At 39.5% G+C, this 19,133-nt stretch overlaps 1 protein-coding gene across 2 annotated transcripts in view; it reads left to right on the top strand.

Moving 5' to 3' along the window:
* The window catches only part of SGCD (sarcoglycan delta), a 712,416-nt gene extending 694,061 nt beyond the window's left edge, over positions 1-18,355 (top strand). For both annotated transcript variants that reach the window (XM_089527864.1, XM_089527874.1), the window contains 2 exons: positions 12,372-12,495; positions 14,473-18,355. In XM_089527864.1, the coding sequence (XP_089383990.1) occupies positions 12,372-12,495; positions 14,473-14,646 (298 nt within the window). In that variant the 3' untranslated portion in view covers positions 14,647-18,355. The remainder of the gene's footprint in view (positions 1-12,371; positions 12,496-14,472) is intronic.
* Positions 18,356-19,133: the final 778 nt, after the last annotated feature.

Here is a 19,133-nt window from a genome sequence, read left to right as displayed (position 1 = left end):
GGAGTTGGATATGTTTACCATGGAAAAGAGAAGTCTGGGAATTTATACAATTGCTTATGAGCTTGTTTTCCACTGCTCCGAAGGTTGGAACCCAATAGCAATGGATTCAAATAACAATAAATGTTATTCTAACTAAAATTTAGGAAGAACATACATATAGTAAGAGATGTTTTACTGCCTTGGAAGGTAGAAAAATAGATTAGCCTGTCTTGGAAGGTGAACTCTCCTTCTCTTGAAGTTTTTAAACAGCAGTTAGGTGAACATCTCCTAAGGGTATTTCATTCCTGCATAGGCAAGGGGCTGAACTAGGTAGCCCTTGGATTCACTTCCAACTCATTGACCCTGAATTTGACCATTGGCTTGATTACACTTGCAGTCCATATGACCCACAGCATTGGATGATAGAACTAAGGGCCAGACTACACAATAAAAATTATCCTGATAAAATGCATGTAGAATGTGATCCACCCATATGCAATTCGAACACATTCATCCTTTTTTGGCGAAAGCAGGGGGAGTGAAAAGTCAAACTTTCCTTCAATTTTAGAACTGTTTTCCTATGGTATGCTTAATGGTGATATGCTGCTTTTTTTTTCCTCATATGTGTTAACTGATTTATTTTCCTTTTATTGTTCTCTTTTTAAAAAATAGCTATTATTTTGTAATCTGCACTGTAAATCTAGGAATAAACTGATATTTTTTAAAGCATTTTTTTTAATAAGCATACTGTGAAAGAGAGGCTAAATCTCAGACATTTTTAATAGTGAACCATCATAGACAGCGTGTTAGTGTTTATAGTTTTTTCAGTTTCCTGTCCAAGTCTGTATTATTTAGCATATGGAACTACTTTGGTTCACTGCACCAACAGAGGATTATTTCCTTCTAAACTGCTCATCAGCTTACGGTGATGTGCCTGCAGGGGTTTATTTACTGTCTTGTCAGACCCTGTGCATTGAACGTGCATGGTGTGCTGCTGCAGCTGTGGGCTATTATTTCTTATAGCCCTCATTACTTCCTATAGCATTCTTTTCAACCCACTAAAACAGTTCATTGTGGGTATGCAATTAGGCATCATTATCACCTATGTTTCACCTTAATTGGTAAATAACCATGTCAAACAATCTCAGAGCCAAATCCATTTCCCAGCAACCAACTACTATCTTAGAAAAGTGATCTTTCTTTTGTTAACATCAATGGGCTTCTTGTTCTGACTGATGCGATTCTGATATTTATGTGTCTTCTTCCAAAGAACCAATTATTCCTTCCAGCCTTACTCAAAGAAAATGCAATGATTTTACCCATTGACCAGAAGCTAATTAACCAACTGTGCCTTTGGTTTGAAGAAATTATAGCCATAAATGCATTTTCGTTCTGATATTTGGGCCTCCCTGTTTGATTATCTTAGAGTAATAAATTTCCCTAATAGGAAATGGATGTATATCCTGTCTGGAAAGCTTATTAGTTTTTTATACAGAGATAGTTCACAGCAGACATTTCACTAAGGGCTGGTATACAGATAGGTGTGTTATGCAAACTGGTGTGGATTTTTGCATCTTCTGATGGATACTGAATTACCTACACTTCTGTGAGAGCATTCCTGCCTTTTCACATGTATGTGTATTCTGTTGGTCACAAGCAACTGTCAATCAAAGAAGAGGACATATGCACTTCTGCTTGCATTGTCACCTATTCCTCTTGGTATCATATGATTTCAGGTTGACCCCAAGTACAAACCCCAAGATGCCATTGGAGGGAAATACAGCATTTAATGTGGTATCAAACTGCATTATTTCTACAGTGTAGTTGCACTGTAGTTTGATGTGGTTTCAGTGCCAGGCTAAGGTAGCTTGTCATCCACCCATCTGCAATGTGGCTTTCCTTTTCCTACTGCCTTCCACTTTACCTGGCATTATCGTCTTTTCCAGTGAGTCATGTCATCTCATGTTGTATCCAAAGTATAATAGCTTCAGTACAATAGCTTAAGTTTAGTCAATTTTATTTATTATTTACTTAAAGTATTTTTATATCACCTCCCAGCCCACAAGGGCTCTTAAGTCTTCAGGTTTAGCTAACCCTTGTTAGTACTGTACAGAAGGAAGCTGAATTTTACATTCCTATGCTGAGGCTATCCAAACTAATAATATCTATGTAGAATTCCATATTAGGCCCTTTGTAAGTTTGGGTGGGGATTATTTGGCCTCAGGTCTCCCTGCATGGTTGCTCCATTTCCAAGTCCCTCTTTCCCTTTCAGCCTGGACCAAATTGCCACAGAAAATGAAGGAAACATTGGGATTTTGCTGATTCACTTTCTTTTCCTAGAATTAACCATTCCTATCTTCCCCTCTGGAAGGCAATAGCAATCGTCCTCTGAATCAGCCTTGCCAAGAAAACACCATGATAGGTTTGCCTTAAGGTCGCCATAAGTTTGAAGTGACTTGAAAGCACACAACAACAATCTTCCCCTCCAGGGTTCATCTCTGCTTGCAGATACTGAACGTGGGTTTGACTGGGTTATAATGTCAATTCAAAATGTGTTTTCCATTCTGATTTGCCACAGAGCTGATAATCTGGATCTGGATTGAGCATGGACCTTGTCATCACCCACCATATTATAGTAGGGTATGATCTGAAACTATAATAATACTCTTGGAAAACGACATGGTGATATTTTAGCACCTGATAGATAATATAAAATGGGAATTAGCATTTGAAGGTTAAGAGTTTATAAAAGTGCATATTGAAACTTGTCAAATTACATACAACTATGGCAGACAATGATTGTTTAGATCCACAAGTCTAGAGTGCTTATATTTTAATTTTACACAGTTAAAGTGCAACTTCAAAATTCTTTCCTTACAAAAAGTGTAAAGTTTGGTAAATGCTGAATATTTGTGAATGTTCATTTCAGCTCTACCCAGAAAGCAAAAAAGGCACCGGAGTTTGTGCCATTGGAGGTTGCAGGAAAATATGATCTCAGCTGCTGTCCTCATTTTGGAGTGATTAATGAGGCAGGAAATGAAAACGAGAAATCTGGATAAGTTATATCTGCTCCAAGAGAATGAATTCCTCTGAAACTACAGAACAAACTGATATGCTGACCTCCAATAAATTACTCTGGGAGTTTTCAAACAAACTGGGGAAAATAAAGTTTTGCTCTTTCCTTGATGCATGCGTCTGCAGTGTTTCAGTGACACTGTGAAGGCACCTAATTGGGAGGTGCACAGATGCTGTTTTGATTGAGGGCTGGAATGTCCTCAAGATGGATTTGAAAAAAGATACAGGGAAACTAAGCAGTACTTTTAGCACTGGTCATAAGAATGGTCAAGAAAGAGTAAGACAAGCAGGCGAACCATTTATATGTTCTAGTTTACTGATCTTTATTTCAAAGAAGATACATGAACCCAATCAAGATCATCAAACCATCCAGGGTCCTCATTAGCCGTATCACTGCATTTCCCTCTTTTCGTTCTTTTTCTTTCCCTTCCTTTCCTGGGATGGAATTCTTCATTATGTTTCTTCTCATTTCAAAAGCTATTCGCAATTCTAAACTCCTGTGCAAAATTCACATGTAGCTGTTGCCCATAGAAAACAGCATCATCTGCACAGAAAATAATATTTCAGCACAGAAATATTAATTCCTCGACAAAAAATTCTATTTTCTGCACTGAAAAACAACCATGTGCATAATTTTGCAAAGATTCCTCTCAATCCAGCATTTATACTGTTTTAACTGGATTATTTTAATTGTTTTTAATTTTTTGTTGTAAAGTTTTAGAGTGTTTTCTTGTGAGCCATGTTGGATCCATTTCTGAGAGAAAGGCAGCATAAAATTAAAATAAATAAATAACTAAAGTATTTCATAGGACTCAAAAAAACATGGTGTTTTTGTTTTGTTTTGTTTTGTTTTTTTATGATTTCTATTCCTTTCCTTCATATTTTTCTTTAGGGGAGAACAAGTGGGAGAATTGACTAGAGATGGTGGGGAAAAGACTCTCCCCCCCCCCCCCCCCGTTATAATACATAAAACCTAGCTGCATACATGAAAAACGGGTTAAAATTAGCTGACTTTAATTAGCTGACATTAAATTCACTGAACATTTCTAAATTCATTAAAATTACCAGTGCTCATTATGAACAGATAAAGTCACCCATGTCTACTTGACTAGCCTTTGTTAGTTCCAAGGAGGAGCTACACACATATGTTTGCACTTTGGTTGACATTAAAAAGTGCATTTCTGATATGATATTGATGATTATATATGATATTGATTATTAACTACTGAGATTGTAATAAGAGGAAATAAATTGGTCATAATATTGACCTGAGATAGCATTGGAGGCTGGTGAATTCCACATCAGTTGGGCAGGGAATCTGTTCTGGGTTTTGATCCAGACTTTGGAAGAGCTACCCAAGGTGCTGAACTTTTATCCCCAAAATGAGGAATCATCACCACAGTGGCAGGGGAGACACCAGATACCACTGGACTATAGAGCATTTAGATCGTGTTACCATTCATAATGTGCAATTTGTTTTTGTTTTTTTAACCTACCTATCTACATACATATATAGTCCGACCTCCACAATGCGGATCTGGTTATTCATAGGTTATTGATAGACAATTCTCTAGGCATTTGTAGGTCTTCCAGTGCAGTTCTATAGTCAACTGGCAGATGTTGCCCATAGTGTTGAGTTGTGCTGAAGGAGATAGAGATTCCTAGAGTGGTTTTCTCACAGGTAAAATAAATTGTGGGGGGTTTTATTTGTTGGTTTTCCCTTTTACAGGGGGCTTGCTCCTCTAACCCCAGCAAATGTGGAGGGCTCTTTCTGTCTGTGTATGTGTGCATGCTCATGCATGTGCACACATGCCTGTGCATTCATTTTAAGGAGTACTGGAGAGAGCCAAAACAGTCTCTGGGGCTGCATACTTCCTGCACGCTGTAGTTTCTCCATTCATGGTTTAACGTCAGAAGAGTTAGAACCACTAACTGGTTTGTGGATGTAAAAATCACAAGATTAAGAAATCATAAGAATGAACCCTACCTGCATACATTTTCCTATTAGATTACTTTGGGACTGTCATTGCAAGACCAGAATGTAGAGCATTAGACTATAACAAAGATAAGACTTACCTTTTCAATTGCACAAAATGCCTGAGAACCTTTTTCCCCCCAAGTGGTTTTTAAGAGGTGGAGTCTCTGTTGGTGGAATGTTTTATAATTACTATCATTAAAATTATTATATTAATAGTAGTAGTAGTAAACTGAAAGGGGCACCATGCTTGTAAAACCCTTCACTAGCTTTTAATAAGGATCCACACAGTTCTCACCTGCATCCTATTGTCTTCTGCCCTTTGTTGCTTCAAACAGATGTCTCTGCATTGATTATTCCTGATTACAGACACTAGATGTATTTTAGCATGTACCAGTGAAAGCTGAGAAATATACTCAGGAAGGGGTGCTGAAGAGAATGGCTCCTATCCTTCAGCTTGTCTGGAACTATCTGGAAGGAGCTTAGTGGCTGATGATTCCACATATAATTAGAAAATAGTGTTTGTTATAAATTGAGAGACTGGTTACATTTATATTCTTATTTCTCTTGTAAAGTAACACATTAATGCTAGCCTTAAGTGCACAACCTCAAGCACCTTGGGAATTTATAAGCTGGTAGCATTCATATGCAAATGCTATTTATGTAAACTGGTGCTATAGGTACAAAATTCCATAGGCCTGGCTGCCCATGTAAGCCTCTTTGAGCTTTGACATCTTTAAGAGAAGCTGTTCTCTCTGTCCCACTTCATTCCAAGTTATATTTGGTGGGAACAAGGGAAAGGGCCTTCTCAGTGGATGCTCCTAGATTTTGGAACTCTCTCTCTACGAAGCCTAGGGTGGCTCCCCACTCAGTCTCCTTTCAGTGGATAGTGAAAACTTCACTACTCCATCAGGCTTTGGGGAGTTGGCTGCAATGGGCTTTTAATGTTGTGCTGTTTTGTTCATTTTTATATGCTATCTTTTAATGAATTTTAAAATTATTTGAATTCTGTAGATTGTTTACTTACACAGTGAGTGCATCTACACTGTAGAAGTAACACAATTTGCTATAATTTCAACTGATCCTACAGAATCCTGGAATTTGCAGTTTTCTGAGACACCAGCACTTATTGACAGAAAAGGGTAAAGGCCTTGTGAAACTGCAAATCCCAGGATTCTGCATTATTACTACAATGTAGATGCACCCATATGTGTATATTTCTGATATTTTTGTATATTTTTAAATCTGCATTGATTTTAATAATGCATAAGCCCCCCTGAGCCCCAGTATTGGGGGACAAGCAGGATATAAATGATAATGATGGTGAAGTGAAGGTGGTGGTCATGATGATGATACATAGAATTTATAATTTCTATGGTTTCAGTGGTAATTTTTCAATCTGCAGTAGTTGCTTGAATTACAGTAGACCCATAATGATTAACAAAAGCATCTAGGTTACAGGTTGAGGTAGTAACCACCCCATGTTAAAAGTTAAAATGATTAAAACACACAAGAAGTCAACATTAAAATAGAATTAACAAATGTCCGGTGTTAGCCATGGTAGCATGAAGAGGGACTTTGTTGAGGTCTGCAAAGTCTCTCGCACTACACGACAAAGAGCAGCCTTTAGAAGATTTTTGCTGCTCAGAAAAGAAGTCCAGGTACAGATCACCTGAAGGGCTCCACAAAGATTGAATCTCACCCTGAGTTCCCCAGGAATTTGTGGAAGAACAGAGGTACAGAGGATGGAGGGGGTGAAGGCAATCAGGAGCATCAGCTGCTGTGTATATGCAGTCAGAATATCTGGCGGAAACACTGCCATTAACCCATTTTAATTGTTAGCGAAATCTTGGCAAAAGGACTGGAAAGTTTGACTAATTTCATGGCCAAACTATTGAAACAATAGTAGAAATATTTACTTATGGACAATAATTAGAATATCCATCCCAGAGGAATTAGTTTAAGACAACTTTCACTGGTAAAAAGGGGGGAAATGGTGCTGCAGTAGAGCAGACTTTGAGATTAGCAACTCTTCCAAAGCTTTTCAAAGCCTTTTTGCTTTTTGTCTCTTATCCCTTCCCTACACATGATTTCTATTTAACTAGCATCTTGGACATTAAAAGTGGACTTATAATAAATGGGATAAAGATAACAGGAAAAAGAAAACAACAGGATCTGCAAAAGACAGAGAAGAGAAGGACGGAGGGAGAGAGAGGGAGGCAAAGGGGGAGAAGGAATTTGAGATGGGACAAAGAAGCAAAGAAATAATAGAGAAGCAGAGAAAGTCAGCAGAGCCAGCAAAGGGATGAGAAGAGAGAAAGTAGACTGGTTTCTTGGCATGTTGGCAAGACCTTTGTGGAGCAAAGAAGAGAGGAAAATACTTTACCACTTTTGGACGTTGTGCCTATGCCTCATTGGAACATTAACTTTTTGGAAAACATTTTGGAATTGAACAGAGATTTGGGAGAAATAAGCCTGATTAATTTTGAGAGATTGGAGCAAAACGGTTTGGAGATCTGCTTAATATCAGACAGTGACAGACGAGGATCCAAGTAAAAACAATGATAAATAGGGAGAAAGTAGAACTTCAGGGACAAAGGCAGGAGCTGATAAGAACTGTGGTTTGAACTGACTGCACCTGTGTAAAATATACCTGATACTCTGAACTAATATGTTGATTTAACTATCACAATTGAACGGAAAATTTATGAAATAATTCATCAGTATTATTGTGCATATTTTATTATCACTCTTCCTTCTCTTTTAAATAAGGATAGACTCAGTAAATAGATCGTTGAAACAGTGGAATAGGTTAACCACAAAAGAATTAATTTGATTAATGCTTGTTGGGAAATACATGAAAACTATTGATTAATTAATATTGTAGGCATTTATAGGCGTTAGCATTTTGTCTCTGTCTTGTTAGTTGATAGCTGATATAGTGTGATTTTGAATTAGATGAACTTTAGAAATTTAATGAGCTAGAATATAAGGAAAAGTTGATAAATGGAATAATTCTTCTCACCTTATCTTATTTAAAAGAAAAAGCAATTAAAACAATGCCTTGTAAAACAGTATAGCATTCTCTTACAAGCCCCTTCCTTCAGTTCTGAAAGCTTGTCTGAATATTTTAAAAATTCTTCACTTGCAAACAGAATAGCAAGAAGAGGACCATTCTCACCTCCCTAGGGAGGGAGTTCCAAAGCCTAGGCGCAGCCAGCAAGAATTCCTTGCCTTGTGTTCCACTCCAGCAACACCTGTGAAGGTGGTGAAAAAAAGGGCCTCTCCTGCAGATCTTAGGATCAGGGCAAGCTCATAAAGGTGGGGTACAGACCGCCCATTTGGGGCGGCCTGCACCCGCCCCTTTCCCCGGTGTATCGGGGCCTCAGCTGCCAGACCGGCAGCCGTGTGGAGGCGGCGCGGTCGTGACGTATTGATAGCGGTGGCCGTGTGGAACGGCCGCCGCCATTTTCTACACGCAGAGCGTGTACTAGGATTGGGGGTGCGGAAGCACCGCCCCTTCCTAACCCTAGTACATGCTCGTCGCATACTTATATGGCAGTCTGTAACCCGCCAAAGGGAACATAATCTATCAACTAGTCTGGGTTTCAGCTATCTAGGGCTTTATAGTGATAACCAGCACTTTGAATTGTGCCCAGAAACAGACTAGCAGCCAGTGGATCTGTAAGAGTAGGGTTATAAGTATTTTAAAAATGAAGTAGAATATTCTTTCTTATAACCTGAATGCCTGAATAATTTGGTAATTTTTCTGTTGCATGCTCATAGTCTTGAGTTTGTTCTCTCTCTCTCTCTCTCTCTCTCTCTCTCTCTCTCTCTCTCTCATGGTAGGAACCCATTTGATTAGAAACCAGGAACTGGCTGATGTTATTTCACACTGACTCTGTCGGGTTTCTTTTGTTCATGTCTTGTCTTATATTCATGATTTATTTTGTTTGTGGATGGAAGAGACAAAAGACTAGCAAATGCATGAATGGATTGAGTCAGCCAAGGCATCAGAGAACATGAGCATCTTGTGATACCTTAACAGATTTATGAGTATTACGGTGTATGCTTTCCCAGACTGAGGTCCATCTCATCAGATGTGTGAAGTGTTATCCTGAGGCATATGGTGACTTGCTATGCATCTGTTGCTCATGAGAATACTCCCCCCACCCAGCAGTAGCCCAGCAGTCTAGTGAAGCAACAGGTGAAGTCTGAATGCTCTTCCAAAGACTTTGGAAAGAAATATATGGTCTAAATGTAAAAGTTGCATTTCAGAGTCACAGGAGGATATTACCATGATTTGGATGCAAATTATCTCTGTGTGCAGTACTCTCTAGTACCCTGAAGCAATAATTTCATGCAAACTAGACACTTTCCTTGGGGTGACTGAAAACCTCTGCCCTGGAGTACCTATAGCACAACTGCTGCTTTAGACACAGAGAAACCTCCTTCTGTAGCATTCCAATAAAATATCATTTATTTGTACTCAAAATCTATCAGCTGAGTAGGCATTTTAAGTACATTATTTATATTCAGCTGCAGTGTGAGAGAAATCAAGCTACATAAGTCAGAAGAGCCTCCTTTTTTGAAAGAGAAACTGAAAAATAACTTGGGACCTAACCTCTCACCTCATGAAATATTATGGGCTTTGTACATCTCTATCATCTCTAACAGGAGACTTTGTTGTTGTTTTTCATCATCATCATCATCATCATCATCATTATTATTATTCAGTCTGTTTATATCCCGCCTTCCTCCCTGTACAGGGACTCAAGGTGGCTAACAAATTTAAAACAGTCAAACATTAAAAATACAAAATTTAAAACAACTAAAACAACTAAAAACATTACATTATTAAAATTTTAAAATTTAAAACTCTTTAAAACAAAAACAAAACAGCACCTATATCAATATGCGAAGCCCTGGCAGCATAAAAACATTTTTATCTGCTGTTGAAAAGAAAGCAAAGATGGAGCCATCCTGGCCTCTCTAGGGAGGGAGTTCCAGAGCTCTTGTTCCCATCAAATGCACCTGACAGCATAGTGGGACAAAGAGAAGAGCCTGTCCGATGATCTCAGTATTCTGGTGGGCTTGTACAGGGAGATATGGTCCTTCAAATAGCCTGGACCCAAGCCATATAGAGCTTTATAGGTCAAAACCAGATATTTGAATTCTGCCTAGAGATGGTCTGGCAGCCAATAGAGCTGTTGCAACAAGGGAGTTGTATGCTCCCTGTAGTCAGCTCCAGTTAACAGCCTGGCTGCAGCTCTTTGGATCAGCTGAAGTTTCTGAGCACTTTTCAAAGGCAGCCCCACGTAGAGCGTATTACAGTAATCCAAGCAGAATGTAACCAAGGCATGTACCACCGTGGCCAGTCTGATGTCTCCAGGAACAGGCGCAGTTGGCGCATGAGTTTTAGCTGTGCAAAAGCATTCCTGGTCGCCGCTGATACCTGAGCTTCCAAACTGAGAACTGAATCCAGGTACCCCCAAACTATGAACCAGAGTTTTCAGGGGGAGTGTAACCCGATCTAACACAGGCTGAATCCCTTTCCCCAGATCAGTCTTTTGACTGACCAGTAGCACCTCTGTCTTGTCTGGAATAAGCTTCAATTTGTTTGCCCTCATCCAGTCTATTACAGTGGCCAGACACCAGTTTAGCTTCCTTGGAATTAGGTGGAAAGGAGCGATAGAGCTAGATACCATCAGCGTACAGGTGACACCTTACTCCAAAACTCCAGATGACCTCTCCCAGCAGTTTCAGGTAGATGTTAAAAAGCATAAAGGACAAGACTGAGCCCTGAGGGACCCCACAAGTCAATAGCCAAGGAATCAAACAGGTATCCCCCAGCACCATCTTCTGAGAGGGCCCCTCTAGGAAAGAACAGAGCCACTGTAGAACAGTGCCTCCAAGCCTCATCCTAGAGAAGCAACTCAGAAGGATACCATGATCGATGCTATCAAAAGCCACTGAGAGGTCCAGCAAAACCAACAGCCCTGTCCAGTTCTCTGTGTAGGTCATCCACCAAGGCAACCAAAGCTGTTTATGTCCCATAACCAGGTCTAAAACTAGACTGACATGGATCTAGATAATCCATCTCATCTAGGTATGCCTATGTGCCTTCAAGTAGTTTCTGACATGGTGACTCTAAGGTGAATCTTCCATGGGGTTTTCTTAGCAAGTTTCTTCAGAGGGGGTTTGCCATTGCCATCCACTGAGGCTAAGAGACCTGTGACCTGCCCAAGATTATCCAGTGGGTTTACATGACCAATCTGGGATTCTAGCAACTCTAATTTATAAGTATTCCTTTTACTCTAAGGGCATTTGCCAGGACTGCTTCTTCATAGCTAAACTACCATCTTTACCTACTGAAGATATGCTTGAGATTAGAGAGAAAAGAATATGTGGTAATTAGCCAGGAAAATATCCATGAACAGAGGCATCTGGGATATTAAAAGCATGAGCATGGGACCAGGAGAAATCTGGAAACTGTAGTCCAGATTTTTAAAAATCCATTTGAGAAATCAGTAATTTGATATATTTCTTAGGGAGAAATGTACATTAGAGAAGCTGCATTCCCTCACTTAGACCCATCTTTGAGAACTCCCAGACATGTATGTTTTTGGATCTTAGTTCTTTGTTCAGGCAGATTTCTTCCTCTGTAGAAAGCAGAACTGGACTTGAAGAACAGTTGACCTCCACAAAACCTTGGTACCAGTAGCACATATTATGGGTGCATAGATTGGGCCAACTGCCTTTTGTAAAACTGATGGCTCAAAACCAGCCAGATTTTTTTAAGTAGCCTTACTTTTACACAACTCTTCCAAAATGTTTATTATGGGGGTGGGGGGTGGGGTGGTTTGCAGTAGACCTGCTCCTTCCGCCATCAACCTTCCCATGTATATGAGGAAGTCTGAAACAGAAAAAAAAAATTGTTAGCCAGAGTTCCTTGTGACTGCAAGCCTAATTCATGGAGCTCTACCAAATGGATACAGCAATTCCAATTCAGAACTTCCTCATGAACCTGTAACAGTCAAGAATAGAGACAGTACTACAGCACACAGGCCTGTCACTTTCCACATTTACCCTTGAAGAACCCCTAAAAAGGAGTGGAATTGTCTGATATTAGTATGGATAATTACATGTCACTATGTCAGCATGATAGTCTTTCCAGGCACTTCAGAAGACATGGCCCCAAACTAATATACCCCTAATGAGGTATATTAAATTCAGAGTAATGCATTTATTCCTAAATTAAAACAAGTTCTATCCTCAGCACTATTGTCTCCCACCACCACATTACATCCACAAGTGACCTGAGCTCCTTTTACTGTTACAGACTTGAATCACCCACACGCTCTTTGGTGATGGAGGCTCCCAAGGGAGTTATCATTGATGCCGAGGCTGGCAACCTGGAAGCCACATGTAGGACAGAACTCAAGCTGGAATCCAAAGATGGAGAGGTAAGTAGAAGGTGAAGTCAGCATCAAAGCGAAGATCAAAAAGAGTTAAGATCTGGGCCCTTCAGAAAAGTCCATGCGGTTTTGATTTATTGTTGTACAGTGCCCATTATCTTTTAAGAATTTAAAGATTAAAAAACAGAATGATGAACTGAACTGAACTGAACTGAACTGAATAATTCCATTTAGTGGTTGCAGCTTTAAAAAACAGAATGAAAAGTTTAGCCCATATGTTAGACTCCTTGTAGGGAAGATGGAATTCACTGTATGCAAACTACACTTCTTCCATACAAAGCAGCAAAATGATTCATTAGTTTTAAAGTGCTGGGATAATAGCATTGGTTATGTGAAACAGATTTATGCAGCTGTAAAAATGTGCTGTACCACTAAATTCTCTATTCTCTTGTCACTTTAAACTGAGATTTACTTGACTAGCATAATTAAATCTTATATCATCCATTTTTGCAATGAGGAGAGCTTAACTCACCTGTATTGATCTGTAAAGCTAGGCATCACTTCTCTATCTGGAGAGAAGGAATGTGTTCAAAGAAACCTTTTCAGCTTTTGGAGATGTTTAAGAGTCTGAGATGATAGCTCAGTCATTGTCCCTGAGTTGAATATCTCACTCACTAAGCATCTTACAGTCTTTTGTAAACCCATTACTTAATAAATAGTTACACTGTAAATCCAGTAATGGCTGTGATCCTGTTGGCTAGTTCTCCACTACAGTAGACCTATTGAACAAATTGTTGAATGGTGATTTAGGATGTAGGTAAATCCTATTACTTAAATGGATCCACTCTAGTCAGGAGTAACAGAGGGCTAATATTTTATTATTTAGTATTCATAGTTAAACTACCTGCAGGGCAAAATGTAGGATACTATCTGATCTCATTTTATAGTTAGACTTTCACCTCTCCAAGCCAACACCAAGCAGAAAGAACATATCTCAGCATTTATGAAGAGGTTTGTTCTGAGAATCAGCACATCCTTCCTGTTTTGTGCTCTCTCCCTTCTGTGCATTCTTCCCCCTGGTATTTTGCTAGGCACACAATACCACCTGCTATCTACTAAATGGAGCATTCCCCTCCCCTCCCTTCACATTTAGGAGAAGCTTGATTTGTAAAGTTAAAACAAATGTGCAAAGAACTTTCTTGCATTTTCTGACCTGTAATACTGTGTGCTCTAATTCCAGGATTGGAAGCATGTTGTTGACATAAGCAGCAGGTGTAAATCCATCATAGTATTTTCATTGGATGGTGGAATTCATCTCCATTGTTCATAGTGACCCCCTGCAACCTTGTGCTATTCTCCTGGTGCCAGGGCACCTACCCCAACACACACAGCCATTCAGTTGAAAGAGGGCACAGTAGACAGGAGCAGGTTGTACCTCAGCTGCTGGCCACAAGATGACCAAAATGTCCTTCTTGCCACCAATGTCCATTGTTCAAAGCTATCCCAGCATCAGAAAAGTCACAGGCAATCACAGGGTGGGCACTTATTTGCATCTAGTAAAGCTTTACATTCCACCAGTGTGAAGCAGGATCTCAGCCCAGGTGTTTGAGAGCTGGCTGTAAGTATTCAGTGGCCAATGTTTTCCTCACACGACTCTTCCCCCAGACATAAATGATTTCAAAGAACAGCTCAGTGGGCAGGCTGTGACTGTATGCACACAGAGAGTGAAGAATACAGGATTTGTGCTTAGCCTCAATACCTAGCAACAGACTAGTTTTGCATGTAATACAGAAGTGCCCAGATGAACATGATGATACCACAGACCTCGCTATTTTTGTGGAAAAATAAGTATAAACTGCAGTTTCTTCTTGGCTCAGGACATCTGCTTATCACACACCTGAATTTCACAGTGAATTTCCATTGAAGGTGGTAAAATCTGAGAACCTAAATAAACAAATAAATAACACACACCACTGTGCACTCCTTCTTATTTATTTATTTCCCCCCTTCTCTCTTCCCCTTCAGATAACGTTGGAGGCCGCAAATATCAAACTACCTAGATTGCCTCAGGGATCCTACTCCCCTTCCGGATCTGGGCAAAAAGCCTACGAGCTGTGTGTGTGTCCCAATGGGCGATTGTTCCTGACTCAGGCGGGATCTAGTTCCACCTGCCAGATAAAGACAAGCGTCTGCCTTTGAGAGAGACTCTTTGCAGCAGGCACAGCTAGGGGCAGCATGGCCCCTGCCTGGGCTCCCCAACTATTTTTACTAGAACACAGAAAGCCTATCAAAGACTTTTGTGTGTGGGAGTGTGCGGGTGTGAATGTGTGGGTGTGAATATATAAATATACAGATATATATAGATATAAATAGATATATATATATATCCTTTGTGTAAAATGAGGTTTCAGTACAAGAAATCCCAGGGTGACCCTCTTTGTGTAGCATTCATTGCATAAAAATTTGTAAGCTGTGCACAAATTAGATCCAGAACCTTCCAAGCAGTGGCAGCAGCTGGAGCCCATGTCTGTGAATCTGTTCTGGGTTTTAGTCTGAACATTAAAGGTGCTATCTACAGTGCTGAAACCTATCCCTCAGATACATTCAGCACCTTGTGTGGTTCCTTTGAAATTTAGACAAAAATATAGAATAGATTCTACCCATCCACCCATCCCATCCAATGGAGAGAGCTCTGCTTCCAAGAGGATTCAAACTGTGTCAAAGTCTCTATAGATAAAGGGAATGCTTTCAAGCTTTTCTAAATTTGGTTAAAATCTCTATCAGACATGACACTTTGCCTACATGGGTGTAAGGAGAAACAATGCCATATGATAAGGATGCACCCATGTTTTATCTTCCACATGTACAGAAAACAAGATATGTCCCTGTGGCCTTCCAGTGTGTCCATCTCAGATAGATGTAAACATCTTCACATGAGATGGTGTGCACATGTTCCCTCATGGTTTAGTTTTCTCTGCCTTTGTATATCTGAGTAGGCATAATGCCATGTGTGAAGCATCTCTTAAAATATAGCCGTCACACACAATAAAGGGCAACACCACTTGTAGCAAATCCTTCTCAGCTCAATTCTGAAGGTAGAAGAAACAAAAGAAAGGAAGGTTATCCGGACTATATGGACAGTCTTCCATTCAGTGGAGTTTTCAGAAACAAACAGGAATCTGGATTGTTAATCACTTAACTATTGGAGGAATTGGGAAGAGTCACATTTTCACTGATATGTCACCTTCTAACTCATGGTCTTAAAAATATTCAGCTGTTAGTTGCTTTAATGGCAGCCTTCCCCATCTTGGGTTGGCCTGCCTTACATTTTGAGAACCATGCTTAAGATGTAAATGTGATTCCATGGCTATTTGCTAACTCATCAAAGCAAAGTGTAAACTGTCCATTGAAAGGCAACATAATGAGACAAGTATCTCTGATTCTTGTTATACCATAAGATGATCAGACTTCCTACTGCTTAGGGTGATCCAAGACACCTGTGGTTAAATTACATGTAGCTCACTTCTAATTAGAAATACATATCTTGTGTGCTGCTATCCATAATCCTGGACCTAATTTGGCTACCTGATGTCTCATTAAGAAGTGACATAAAAGGCCTTATCAAAGTGTTATCTGCTGAAAAGAGCTCAAGCTAAAAGGGGAGTGGTGCCACAAAGCTGGACCTTCCCTTGGCATCATAGCTGGACACTGGAGGACACTGATTTTATTCATGGAAGATTTCCCACTCAATTGGGAATGCTATTCAGGGCATCTAATCACACAGAGGAGCCCCCCTCCCAATGTACATCTTCCACAGTCCAACTCATCATCATCATCATCATCATCATCATCATCATCATCATCATCATCATCTGTTTATATAGTGACATCACTGTACATGGCACTTTACCAAGTAAAAGAACAACAAAACAGTTACCCTCAGTCTTACAATCTAAGCCTTAAATGGCATGGATCACTCTTCATGCAGAGGAGCTAAAGACTAGATCAGTGTAAGTGAAAGATGAAGGGCCCACACCCAACTTTTTTTTTTCTGGATGACCTATATAATCCATACAAACATCATGTGTAGTACACTGGACCAAATGGGCGAACATGATGCAGCTCCTTGATGTCTCTTTAGAAGAAAAACAGTGGTGGTTCTCCCTCTTGATCACAAGTAGCAAAAAAAATCTTAGAAAGAAAGCAATGCAGAGAGGAAGAACCTTGAACTAATTGTCCTGTTCATGTCAACTGTGCCAAACAGATTTTTTGTCATCATTACTGTCTTTAGTACAGATCAGTATGGAAGCAGCATAGCCTGTGCAAATTGCTTACAGTACAGTGCACATCTGACCTCATGAAAAACTACAAAAGTGAGGAGATGTTCTTAGTGTTAGTAAAACACAATCTAGTTTTCACTGCAAGTACATATAAAAATGTAGGAAGTTCACAACCATAGGTGTTTGGATCACCCTTTGCTGTCAACAGTTGAGGCTTTCAGTTTCTAAAAATGATTTTTTTATTCCAGAATGAATGCAGAAGAGCTGTATGAGAAAACATTTGCTGGATCATGGCATGAGGACATAAAAAATATAAAAGGCAGTCATGTGTCTGCCATAATAGACTACTTGGACTAGAAGGACATGGGTACCCTAAAATGCATATCACCATAGAACATTTTGTTATGTTTCCCTACAAGAATCATCTATGAGATGGAAGTAATAACATCCCAGATCTGATGGATCTGGAAGGGCACAGCACTTTTAAAATTGGTTCCATAAATGACTGCCAGATGCATTTCCCTAATCCATGAAAAAAATGACAAATATTGTGGAATCCATTCATACCCCCCAAGCTTCATTGAGAATTGATTGATAATTATACTTTTAGCAACTTCAAGACAGAATCTGACATATTCTTTTCAAGCCATTTTGTTTGATTTCTTGTGGCTAGAGAGCACCAAGAGCTTAACTGACAAGATTGTCAGTGTCAATATGGAAAGCACCTTCACTGATTTCAATGGAGCTTGGATTAAGCCATTTCTAAATATTGTACTCTGGTGCTTCAGCTTGATAATAAAGAAGGCCTGAAGACACCAGTGAAGTGCACTTTGGGTGGACAGTAAATAAGCAGCTCCACATTACATGTTATAGTGCATATTTACTCAGAAGTGAGTCTCAGTGTGTTCAGTGGAGCATACTTCCGGGTAAATATCTTTAAGATTGCAGCTTTAGTGACACTGTTAGAACTTTAAAGCATTTGCAAATTGAATGGGTCTTGTCATCACTTATTTTTCAAGCTGACACTTCAATGCAAGGGGGTCACCCAGGATAACAATTGTATTGGGACACAAGACTATACACCATCTCTGTTCAAAGAGGGAGACGTGCCTATGCCTTAAGTCAATGCACTCAGCAAGGAGAAGCACATCCTATTTATCTTATTATTAAGCTCATTTATTTGGCGTGTTGGATTGACAGTTGGAGAGAATGGTGATTACATTGTTTGAGAGTTGAATGATGGCTTATGAAGCAGACTCACTAGAAATTCATGAAGACTGTGGGACAGCTGAAACAAGTGAAAATCTCTGACATGTTTTGGCCTGAGCATTGAACTTCTGAGTTCATCCCAGATATCCAACTTCAGATCTTCAGAAATGTTTGTATGTGGTGGTAATGTTTTATTTCTTTTTCATTTCATATTGAACATTGATCACATGTAAGGGCCATTTCATTAAGGAATACTTGTCAGCCTGCACAAGATGATAAATGAGCTGGACACTGCAAAGAAAATACACATATTACAATGTAACAGAGTGGTTTGATCTTTTCTTCCCTTTTTAATTTTACTGATAATGAAAGAGGACCTTAAAATGAGTTTCCTTTAGAGGAAAGGCAGGGGGTACATACTGGGGGGGGGAATGTTTTGTTTGTGTGTGTTTGTAACAGAATTGCTTCCATTTCTGCTAGCTCAGTTTTTATGTTAATCTGGTTCTTGATCTTTAAAGATACATATCTAGTTATTAACCACATTGTCTGATATCAAAAGATTATTATGCTTGGAGAGGAGATAGAGTGTTGGAAATGATGCTGCCACAATAATCTACAAATATTCCTTCGTGAACTTGCTTAGTTATTTTTCAGAATTTGCCTTCTAGCATATGAGATCATTGCAGCCTACCAATTCCAAATATCATTCTTCTCACTAGAAAAAGGTTACTGTTCATTGTTTAAGTTCTTCTTTGCTGCATTTGCCAGATGTACACTTGCTTTAGACATTGCCCAAGCCCCATGTGGAAAAGGCAACTTGTAAAAGTACATATTGTTGAAGAACTTTCCTCTTCTTGTCCTCCACCAACTTTTTTTTCCTCTGGCAAAGGTAAAGCATTAAAGTTACAGGCTACCCAAGGTTTTTGTTTGGGGCTAAGGCAATATATAAGCCTATGTAGACTGTGGGAATTTTCTTGGAAGTTTTCCCAGTGTTGTTAAGAGCAACAGTTTAGTGTGGCAAAAAGCCATACCTTTCAGAACTGAGCATCATACTTGTGCATTTTAGGCACTTTTAGGCATGGTGTAATCCTATGGTTCTTGGAAAATCCTGCTCTGACTTCACAGGCAATCTAAAAGGACTCCTCCCCTTCCCTTTCAAAAAGATCTCCATCTTTCATCACTCCAGTCTCACAGGTT

The sequence above is a fragment of the Sceloporus occidentalis genome, unplaced genomic scaffold (genome assembly GCF_023333645.1).
Source record: "Sceloporus occidentalis isolate IW3139 unplaced genomic scaffold, rSceOcc1.0.p SCAF_1, whole genome shotgun sequence".
Classification (NCBI taxonomy): Eukaryota; Metazoa; Chordata; class Lepidosauria; order Squamata; family Phrynosomatidae; genus Sceloporus; species Sceloporus occidentalis.
Note: the sequence above shows the minus strand (reverse complement) of the source record. Positions and strands in the feature narration are given on the sequence as shown.